This window comes from Trichoplusia ni, chromosome 3 (genome assembly GCF_003590095.1).
Source record: "Trichoplusia ni isolate ovarian cell line Hi5 chromosome 3, tn1, whole genome shotgun sequence".
NCBI lineage: Eukaryota > Metazoa > Arthropoda > Insecta > Lepidoptera > Noctuidae > Trichoplusia > Trichoplusia ni.
Window position 1 is genome coordinate 7,376,785 of NC_039480.1, and position 12,339 is coordinate 7,389,123.

The 12,339-nt window shown below is 36.3% G+C and overlaps 1 protein-coding gene across 1 annotated transcript in view; it reads right to left on the bottom strand.

The window, feature by feature from the left end:
- Positions 1-12,339, bottom strand: part of LOC113491714 (laccase-5) — a 46,748-nt gene that overhangs the window by 2,352 nt on the left and 32,057 nt on the right. Inside the window, exons 2-5 of the mRNA XM_026868839.1 lie at positions 2,599-3,040; positions 1,478-1,762; positions 917-1,392; positions 399-583 (exon numbers count right to left, since the gene is read on the bottom strand). Of these exons, the coding sequence (XP_026724640.1) occupies positions 399-583; positions 917-1,392; positions 1,478-1,762; positions 2,599-3,040 (1,388 nt within the window). The remainder of the gene's footprint in view (positions 1-398; positions 584-916; positions 1,393-1,477; positions 1,763-2,598; positions 3,041-12,339) is intronic.

Here is a 12,339-nt window from a genome sequence, read left to right on the forward strand (position 1 = left end):
CGGTTCTATACCAGTATTTAAGTTTGAGCAATAAGTTGGTAGGTACAAAGTCGATGGTTCGACCATGTTTAATCAAGGCTGTCGTGTCAGCACCGAGAATTCAGTATGCAATTTCCGCTGTTTAATAACCGAGGCAGCTAGGCTAGTGACACGTGTTGCGGACACCATAAACCACGAAACCGAACACTTGCTACTATTTCACACCTTGACTATATAAAAATCTACATTTCTATAGATTTCTACTCACTACTCACTCACAAGAAATGTGAGAATGATAAATAATATTATGTATTTACACAATCATTTTACCAAACATCTACGGAATATCAAACTACCAGTGGTATGTAATATATTACAGTAGGTATTGAAGGAAATTTACACTGGCTATCATAACTCACCACTCCTTGAGGTATGCCTACGTCGTAGGTGGGCGGCTGCGATGATGGCTGGTAAGGTCCTCTTGCGTATCTGAGAATACCTAATTGTTGCGCTCTCTTAATACCGCACTCTCCGAGTCCTCGGACCTGGATCCAGTAGGCTCCAGGAATGTTGTTCGCTTCGATTACAAAGTCGTATCGTTCACCTGTAATACGTGGAACAATCTTTTTAGAAATTGACTAGGATCTAGATAATTTGCAAGTGTTGTAAAAGAGGAAGCCCGTATGTTATACAATGTTTTTGGTCGACTGGGTGCACTAACCAATTAAACACTATTACAACACAAAGGCGTGTCTGATAAAAATTGCAAGCGATTATCGTGATTATATGATTCATTTTTGAAAAGAAGTTAAAACTCGTACGAAGTTGAAGAAACGATACGCTTCAACAGCTTCTCGCCGTACTACGTTACAACCTGCTATTGTTCGAAAGCTAATCGTAAACAGGTATGTATATTGCTTCCTTGTGTTTAGCTTACCTGAGAACGAGATGATGGTGTTTACTTGTACCGGATGCACTGGCTCACCGTCAGTCGCAATAACGGTTAAATTGTGGCCTTCGAAAGTGACTTGCGCGGGACATACGGACGCGAAAGCGTTGATCATTCTGAATCTGTATCTTCTGCCAGGAGTAATTGTAAACACTTCGAGCGGTGTGTTTGTCATGAAACCAGTGTTGGGGTCTCTGAATTGACCCTTTCCGTTAATAAGAACGTTCTCGGGGTCTTGTCCAGTGTTAACGGCCAGACGACCTGGGTATCTTTCAGCGGCATCCTCATGCAACCAGTCACTGAGCAACATTACGTGAGTAGTTAAATCGTAGTCGTACAAGTGACTGTTGGGGTCCTTAGAGGGAGGCTGACGTACGACGATGCTGCCGTATAAACCATCGAGTTTCTGCAGACCTGTGTGAGCGTGCCAGAAGTGGGTACCTGCGTTACCTTGCCATTGATATCTGAAAAACATAGTCAACGTTAAATAACAATATTATTAAATTCATATTTTTGTATGGATTAAATTAGTAAATGAAATGTTGTTACCTGAACGTATTTCCTTGCTGAATAGGGCACTGCGTCACAAACGGCACACCGTCGTAGTACTGAGAGCCTCTCTGCCAGATTCCGTGCCAGTGAATGGTCACCTCCATACCTTCCATATGGTTCTCTACATCAATAACTACCTTGTCATTCTCGCACACTTGGATGGAAGGTCCAGGCAACATTCTGTTGGCTGTGAGGATTCCTCGCTCGACACCATCGGCCAACACACATTGACAATGAGACCACACCACATTCGTCGCATTTGGTGTACAGACTTGACACGCTCTGTAATAATAAAATATGTGTTTTAACGTAAAATGAATATGAATTAGATCTATTTTCTTATCAAAGTCTCTTACACCACAATTTCAAGTAATGTGTAAAATAAAATTACACGTTTGCATAAGTCCTGTCGTCACCTATCAATTACTTGACCAGGCGGAATTTGGATCACGCGGGTGTGTATACTTGTAAACGGCATTGAAGGCGATGTGGCTCGCAGTTTGTGTGAAACAAAGCGTAAAATGTGCGAAATAGAAAAGTCGGTCGCTGGGTCGGTTTTTTCGTTGGGCACGACTTTGCGTGAGCATCTCATTTTTTACTATCTCGGAATCTTGGCGCGGACGACATCGCAGTTGTTACAAAAGACAGTGAGGTAAGGAGTTACTCAAGCTTTAATTTTTTTTAATCTGTTTTATGATATAATTTGATAATGGGGATTGTAAAGTAATCGTTTGATCCGCGCCATGTTACCTATAAGAGTACAATGGAATAGACTTCTGACTGTTTAAGTTGCATCTTATTATTTCATTAAGCAACGATGATATTGTTCTTATTATAATGGAAGACTACTTGTTCAATGTCACTGGGTGACCTATTATAAATTTTGTAGCTACACGTTTCGAAATAGTTCATTTCCGCTGGTTTAATAGAATTATTCGTATGTATCCGCGGATACGAAGGAAACGAGCTTCATTAGCATTATTGTAGTATTCTGCAGGGGAAATCTACTTTAAATTTTCCTCATACGTATTTATAGTTAAGTCTTTTCCGATGTACATGTTAGCAAAACTATGTAAATCAAATCAATGTCACAAGCAATTTTTTGATTAAATACTTACGCTCCCAAAACCGTGTACAATTCCAAAGTGAAGTGGTAGTAGCAAATCCTTGGTGGTTCATTCTCCCTGCAGGCACGAGCACATTCATCAGGGGCGGACAGGGCAGGGTTCCTTCTCAACTCAGCAGTAGCACTGCTTGTGAAGTCCAAATGCTTCAGAGAAAGCTTTCCATTAGCATTTCTGGTCAAAGACGGAAGAGGGTTGCTCCGAACTCCACTGCTCAACGGACCGCTGCCGCTTGAAGCGAATGGGTTGGATGAGGGTCCAGAAGTACTGCCGATGCTGCCGAAGGAGGCGAAGGGATCGCTTCCTGTCGGATGAGTTTGTACGAGGCCGTGGGTCGAGGAGAAGGCGCTGCTAGAGCCCTCGCGAAACGGTGTTGCTGTTCCCGCTTGCCACCATGACGCTGACGTCGATTGATCGTCTGCGGTGCTTATGGCTTCTGTAAAATAAATATGTTACAGTTAATACTATGACAATACAATGAAATTTAACTTAAAGTAATGTGGTACGGGAGTGGTGTATGGAATTAAATTGAAAAAAGCAAGATTTTTTAAATCTTAAATTTATTTTTGTCTATTTATTTATTTGAATCGAAATATTAAAATAAAATAAATGATAACAACCTATCACTTTACCTGACTTGAAAGTTAAGTACAAGGTGACGGACGGAGGTCGTCTCGGTCTGTTTGCAAGTTCATTAAATTATCCATTTTTTGTATCTAGTTAGTTGGTCAAATAGATAATGTTTTCCGTCGGTGACCACAATGGAAATTGGTGCGAATCCTATTTTTTACAATTATAGTATTGATTATTAGTACCAAGGTTGGAACCCGGGTCAAAGACATTTTCTAAGCAATTGTATGCGCTTTATTAAGCATATAAACGTATACATATGTAGGATCGGCGAAAACAAAACAAAGTTTACGAGAATTGGGTAATATGAATACCATATTTGAATACGCTCCTACACGACTGTTTCTCACAAGACACAAACCCACTCAACATTAATATCCAAGCATAGCTATCATAAAATCAAAACCAGCCTAAAAGTTTAGGATACCATACATTACACATAAATCGAGATGACATAATAAAGATAAAAGACGTGTAAATTGCAAACGTACCAAAGTTATTTCAACGGACGACGTATCGCAAATCTGTAACGATTTTCCTAAGAGCTGAATGTAGTTATGCCAGCGATTAGTTTGCCAGATAAGTCTACAGTAGCTCTCGACAGGTGCGTTAATGCAAATTCTCTAGTGTAGGCACCTATATACTGGTTACCAGTCTGTACTGTCACGACAACGTTTTCGTAACGAACCAGGGAACTGCGTCCTTATATTAAAGGACTTTTACTTCCCTGTTCGCTGTTACAGTTTTCTCATAGCATTAATTGAACATTGCGCAGTCAGATAACATCGCTGCGATACCATTATAATATTGATTTTGCAATATTTGTGCTGATGTATTACCAGTTTAATTTGGGGTTCCGTCAAGCAAAGGGACTCTAATCGACGCGTTATGCCCGAATGCATTTCATACATACGTGGTTTATGCATGCGCTTTGTAACAACATTTAAATGGACTATTAACTCGTAGGTATGCAACAAAAACTGTTTGAATTTATTAATTTATTGTGATTACGGAACTTAATACGTGTTGGATACTAACTTTAAGTTTTTTTGCGCGTTCGTTTAGGTTGCCTTGAGGTGACTATACCTACTTTTATTTCCTTGTCTATACCTACACTAGATTTGGTAGTTGACTGTAATATTCTTAATGCTTATTCGCATGTCTTGTGTCTCATGCATTTGTTCAGGAATTCCTAATCACGCTTTTACGGCAAATCGTTATGCATTTGTACATTTTGAGTTACTTAACATTCATAATATTCAGATGATTACTTATCCATAGCATCAAATTATTGTTAGATATTGTTTAATTATTATACTTTACCTGTCATGAGCTGTACACTTCGTGCACGCGATATGTTCAATCATAGTGGAATTATAATGATTATGTACTGTTCAGATACATTTTCGTAACAATTTTTTGCACACGTCATAAAATTCAAGCAAGTCGTTCATACTATTTGAAAGTAATCAGTATTCTGTAAGTTATTACCACAAGACCCGCTCATTAGTTGCATAAATATGCCACCAAATAAATTGTAGCCGCTACTTAGGTCTGGTTTATTGCTTATTTATAAGAGACCTTATAAATTGTTGCTATCTAATCATGGACTAATTTAGGTTTGGTTAGTTGCGGTTGTTAGTTTACAATGAGCTCCAACATTTCTATTAACTGGGTTTTAGAAACTGAATACTAGACGTACTTAAGTAATGTTTGCTGCCGGGTCAGTGGGATTAGCCGCAAGAACACAAAGAGTGCGTAAAAGAAGGAACACGGGTAGGTTTTAGTCAGTAAAACTCACTTTTGCTCAACGCAAAACGGGAGGAATCATTTAATGATTTCCCATCCAGTAAAGAAAAGACGTGACGTAATCAGTAGCGGTTTGTTTTGAAGTGATTCTTTCTAAGCAAAAACGTAACAACGTAACCTGAAATGATAATAGAAGATAATAGAGAATAACTCTGAAAGTATACCTGTCAAGAGTGTAATCCTACATAATGAATGAAAAATTCGGTATATTCTGAAACGTTCTTAGATTTGAGTAACGTTTTTGAAATCGACATTGTTCTGTTTCAGATTTTCTGGTTTCGGAATCGAAGTCAATGCAAAATTGATTTAGACACGACCGGTTAGGTCACAGTGAAATTTTGGATTTATTAAGTGCGATAAATTTTGAAACTGTTACCTAGTTTCAGCAGTGGTTACTTCCTCTAGTTTCAAGTTGTTGCAAACTTACGATTGTATAGTTAGGTTTATTATGTACTCAAAAGCAAAAAAACCCCATCAATGCTACAAGTAAACAAAACTAAATCGATAATTCTTGCAAAACAATCTTAAACATCTAGAATCTCTAGAACATCGGATAGAGTACAAACGTGCTTTGGAAATGTTGGATCTGAATGGGCGTGCTCACAGAAACGTGTTTGCATTCAATCATGTTGTTTGCGATTCGTCTCGGCTATAAGTTGTACGTTCTTCACGTAATCGCACCACCAACTTCGTGATCGCATCTGTTCGCTGGATATTAGTATTATTAAAGTACCGCTTCACGATTACTGTACAGTGTGTTTAGTTAAATGTTATTATTAACCAAATCTTGGCTGGATTTTAACGATATCTGTTACACGGACGCATGCTATTTTAAATTGTATTAGTTCTTGACAGTTATTAGATAAATTAATACCGTTTTTGGCGACCAATACACAAACTTAAAACAATGCATAATTGATTCGTATTGGATTCTTCTAATTCATTATCTAGGTGATCTGTATTTCGATTGAACAAAATACTTACTAATAACTAGACGGAAATTGTTTGATACCATCTTTTAAGAACCCGCGAGTAAGCGGCCATTTACGTGGAGACAGTAAAAATGTAAAAAGAAGAACAACGCAATCTACCTGTTGGTGTTGCTAGACCTATATTTTTGTAATGAATCAATCATTGATCGTTACACATGACTGTTTCAATCAGCCTCTTTATATACGCAGTTAACCACGTTAGTTTACGTTGTGAGATGACGAAAATTTGACGTGGAAATCACTGCATTTACAAGTATAGCTGTTATGTTAGCTTTATACATCACAAACGTCAAAAAGTTTAAAGTCAGGAGTTCTATGGTTGCAGCGATATAAAACCATCATACCTTAGCTTCGTAGGTGAAAACCCAAGCAGGTATATCAGGAGACTAAATTCGTGAAGTATTCAAAACTTGTGTTGCTTCGTGTGCCCTAAACGTTTTATTTACCCAGTATGTAAATCTTAGCGCAAAAAATAATTGCAACATTTTTCATCGATTAGCTATTATTTAGATAATTACTTTAAGCTGTTTAATCGTACCATCTAACATTTTATTACACGCCTGTTAGTCAAATTGCCAACACAATTATTGCACTGCAGGTTTCACTTTTAATCTAATGTTGTATGTATTACTACATTAATGTTTCTATATTTTACTATTTCCTATATTATGGTAGGTATATTGAGTAGTTTATAACTATTACAAGAAAATTTCTATGAAGTAATGTTTATTGCGTTACTTATAAAGCTTGGAAATCGTTGTAAAGTGTTCCGTCATTTCATATTTCTTGCTATCTCTCTGCCCACGGCTTCGTTTGCGTTGAAATAGATGATTATCCTCGGAACCAGATATTAAAACGAATAGTGAGTGAATTATTATGGATAAGATAACGTCAAACAGTAATTAAAGCATTGCTCTACGTTATTACAGGTTGTATAACTGAAATGTTGTATATCAATAAGGTATTTGTTACCACACAACGGTAGTGCACCACTTTTGACAGCTCATTCATTAATATGAATTAATCAGCGTGACTATTCAACTACAGTCTTTAAATATACATTGAATAAGAGCTTGTGTATGATTGACAGGTTTCTGATTAGCATTTGTTTTTAAAGTAGGTCTTACGGCTATACTTCAAATAAAACGGGTTTTCATTTGGGATTTAATTTTTTTCAGAATTCATCGTGGCTTATCGTTCTCTAGATAATTAGAGGCTAGTAATAGGATTTTCTTCGCCTGAAACTTAACAATCGTGTTCGTTGGTGCGGAAACAGTGAAAGTCAAACGCTTCGGATGCAGAAAATAAAGGTAAGGCCACACAACATACTATGCAGCACACGTGCAGTATCTCATCACTTTTGTGTGGAAACATACTCTTTTTGGACATCAAAATATATCTATATCTATACCTTCTCTAGCTATAACTTCCTGTGTACTTGCAAAGACAAAGAACGAGTGCGTTATTCTGCGGTTTGTGTGTCCCCATGCCGGCTAGAACCCTCACGTAATCAATGTAAAGCGATATATTTGTTCGCTGTACCATGTCAACGAGCTGTCACGCCGATTGGCCACGACTGTATCGATTACAAACGATTTATATCACAGCTAATAGAGAGAGGTACATTTGCATCCGTTTTATGCAATACAAAACAACTATCCGCTTAATTTGTGTTTTTATCGTTTTATGCCTTTTACTTCGATTCCTCGAGACAGATTAATACATTTTAGCGTTTTCTAGATTAACGTACTTCCTCATTAGCCGTATTATTTATTAGGTGAAGTTAATTAAACTGTATGTAGAGCAGGTTTCGCAATTTATAGTAAACTTTAGTTCATTATTACACTTTTAATTTATTTGTGTGTAATTGTAACCACATATTTCTTTTAATATCATTATTCAACATACGATAGGTTATCGATAAATATACGAAACAAAAATCTATTGACCGGTGACCGCAACTGTCAAAATTTATAGCAAAATCTGACATATAACCTTCATGTTCTAATAAGCAAGTCAACAAGGTGTTTATAAGTAATTACACATGTACGAGTATATGAACGACTTGGCAGAATGCTCAGTACTGCCTTCAATGACCAATTGGTATCACTTCTAGACATTTAAACATTAACAAATCCACTTAATCGTTGGCAAGCTCATATCTCCGCCTATGTATATAGGTTACGAAAACTGTGTTTCCCGGCATTTATATTAAAATTTGCTGAAGGAAAAAATAATTCGACGCATCCTAAAATAATTGTATGTTAATACCTGTTTGCACTTGCAAAATGAGTGTTCATTAAGTAAATTTTCATTTCAACTTTTAAATGCCTGTTTAAGTGGCATTGATTTCTCGTGATACAGCCAATGATCATTAGGTAAGTATCAGAATGTAATGAAATAACGAGTTTTAAATTTTATCGCAGCTTAAAATGAACCACGTTTCATCCCAGTGGCATACACGTTTCTAAATTTGAAGTTTTCTTTTGTACAAAAGTAGCGGAAATTAAAAACTTTTAACGATTTTCCATAGCGTTTTGCGGTAATACGAAAATGTTTAAATACTTATTGCTAGCTACTAGTTTTATCTCCTCCATCGAACCGTGTGGAATTCAGTAATCTGATACGTTAGTTCCCGACCTTAGCCGAGTAAGTTCATGATCTCAGCACGATTCACGTTAGGCGAGTTCACACGTCAGATCATATGGTCCAAGGCTCGTGAGATAAGCCTGACTTCAAACATATGCTCGGCTAAACACGTATTACCTAACGTAGCCTTTGTAGGTAATGCTACGATATTGATCAAAGTTTAGATCTAATTAATTTATTCTTGGATTTGATTAGGTCGCAATTTGATAATTATAATAACATTGAGCATGGTTGTTTGGTATTCAATAAACAAAACAATCTGGATACTTATAAGATTAAGTATGGTTTTTATGGTAACAAAAGTACAGGTTTCGGCCATGTTACGAGCAGCTTAATTAATTTCATGAAGCTTAGGCTGATCTGTAAATTCCTATAGTTGATATAAAATTATAAAAATATGAAGCGAATTTCAGTGCGAACTACGCTGCTTAAATTCTTTTATTTGTAAAATATGTAGGTACATACATTAGAGCGCGCCGTAGCGCCTGTTAAAAGAATAACCGCTCTGTGTCTCACCGATACGAAAAGTGAAAACCAAACAGGGTTGCCAATTCGAAATACTTTTATTTTCAAATGTTATTTCATGCAGGTTAACAATTAAATTGATTTCGATTACAATCTACGGGTCCAGTGAAAGTTATAAGATGGCTTTCATTTTCGTTTTTCTTTTTCATTACGTATTTTATTGTGCCTCGAGTTTCAATTGTAGTCAAGATTAATAGGTGATAGGAATACATTACGTTGTATCGAAAGTTATTTCGGCCTGTACCTATTATTATAATAATTAATTTCTACGCTTATATTACGTATTTATCTGATAAGGGTCAACTTTTTTAAATTCATGTGACTAGTCCAATATTCTTTTTCTAAATATCTACGGATCGTTTACATTAAAAAAACTTTGTTAAAACGTTCGTGAAAAAAAGACTGCGTATTAATATACCTGAAATTGTAATGATTACCTAACAGATTCAGAGTAAGATAACGAGTTGATTTAGAGAGGATTAATTTACTTAGAACGTGTTTAGCACTAATTATGTTTAAATTAATTGGTCGGCATTATATCAAATGTTCAGGAGCCTAGTTTTAATGTTGTCGTTAATATTCAACGCGAACAGCATGGCGTATATAATTACAATCTGTTAGCTGCGCGCACGCACCTCCCGGTGGCTGTTTTACTATCATCACCTGACTTTCACTAGAAGTTAGAATAACGTTTCTTGTTAACGCATTGTTCCTTTAAATTGCGTAAGCTTGCATGAACGTGTTTATAAGCGAATCATTTAATAGTACTGTTTCAGTTACTCAGTGGTTTTTTTATCCAGTTGATTGGCACAATACCTGAGTAACTGATAGCAGATATAATAGAACCACTTGTTAAGCAACTGATTAGGTTCTTGGAAACATTTCATTTATGTAGGAATCTTTATATGTACAAAAACATACAAGATACTATTTCATTAGTTCAGTTAAAGTTTTCTTTCTGTGTCAAAAAACCTAAACTCTCAGGCGTTTGGAAATATAGAGAACTATTCTTTTCCTTTTGTATAAATGCAGAGTAGTTGCACACGACATATCAGTGTCATGACCAATACGAATAAAGTCAATTCACTCGTTACGGTCAAATTGTAACAAATCGTAATCGTATTTTTCGTAGAAAGTCTACTTTTGAGCCGTCAAATGGAATTTTTAAGAAAGTCAATGAAAGTACGGTGACTTTCAAATTAAAATTAAGTGTAAAACGTTACTAATATGGAAGCACGTGCGCTGTTGTTACATTGGCATAGTGTTGCTCAGGATTGATATAGAAATTGATCGTAATTGCTTTGAAGTGTGCTCTATATGGTACCTACTGTCTAAGCATGACAAACTTATCCTCATTTCACTGTTTGTTAGGTTGATAACTTGGAATTGCCAAAGCCCATACTTACTCTCCTAAAAATATAATTTTTGAACGGTGTCGCTAAAATTAAACTCGTATATAGAATATTGTAGAATAAGCTGCTGTTGAGGTTTAATTCATTTGATTTTGATGATTATATTCAGTAGTTTAGAATGTAATACTCTCAGTCTATTAACACTAGGTCAGCAGCAAGATATGCCTCAAAAAACGGAGATAACTTTGTTATCAGATCGCAAGCTGTTGCTAAATAGTTTCTTTAGATTATCGTTACTCACGCACGATTTGTTAGACGTTGCATTTTGTAATAGATTATTAATTCCAGATCACCACGCAACGCCATTGTGGTTGTGAGGTATATTACGCTCCATTTTGTGAAATACTATTACAATATTTAGAGTTATTTAGCTGGTGACGTTGGAATTTATTTCTAAATAAATAAATGCGGACAACATCACATACATTGTTCTGAACCTAAAGTAAGTTGCTGAAGCACTTGTGTTATGGAATTCAGATACAACGAAGGTACCACAAACACCCAGACCCGAGACAATGTAGAAATGTGAATTTTTACATTGACCCGACCGGGGATCGAACCCGGGACCTCAGAGCTAGCGACACCTTGAAACCGGTGCGTACGCCACTCGACCACGGAGGTCGTCAAAAAAAACTCTCGAATGACGTTTCTTGATTCCGATAGTTAGCACTAAGAAATTTATTTATTTATTTATTTGTTTATTTATTTATAGGAAAGCTTACAGACAAATAATCAGTAGAATAGGTATTACATAGATAAACAAATTGCTAATTACAAGCTTCCACATATTAATAAGCAAGCACCATTTAACACAAAATAAAGGGGAATGAAAGGGGAAGGGAATAAAGGGGGAACAGACTAAAAGGTCATGTGGTAAATATTACAATAGTTCGACACTGCTATTAACTGCCCACGTTTAAACTGAAAAAAATAAAAATGCTCAGTTTAAGATCAGTTCAACCGATATAGCTATGGGTCATCTGCCTTCTAATTGAGCTAGCGTTTGTGCAGAAAATATCAATGTCAGAACCTTGCGAAAGATCATTAAAGCTTCTAGCAGCTCGCATGAAAAAGGAGTTGCCTGCATAATTAGTAGATGAAAAAGCTATATCCAATACTGGCCGCTGCCTAAGTCCTATCGGATTAGTGCGGAGCCCTATGTTAGACAATAACTCAGGACAATCAATGGTGCCATTTGCAATATTAGTCAAAACACAAATATCATTAACTTTACGTCTGTATTCAAGTGGCAAGAAGTGATAGCGTCTACATCTGTTTATATAACCATTTGTTGTCTGACGAGCTCTGTAGTCCAGATAACGCAAGAATCTTTTTTGAATTCCTTCAATGCGATTTATGTAAACCAAGTACTGGGGATACCATACCTGTGATGCGTACTCAAGATGACTGCGTACGTAAGAACAGTACAATATTTTAATTGTTTTTAAGGAACGAAAACAGGCTGAGGTTCTTAATATGAAGCCAAGAGCTTTAGAAGCTTTATTGACGATGTAATCTACATGTTTGTCAAACAGTAACTTACTGTCCTGGATAACTCCTAGGTCCTTAATATAAGTTAATTTATTAATTACTTGATTATTAAGCGAATAATTATAAGAAATGTTTGAATTAAGCCGCGAAAAACAGACATACGTGCATTTGGATACATTTAATTGGAGTAATAAAAATTAGGGAATATATTAAGCTTTAAAACGTGT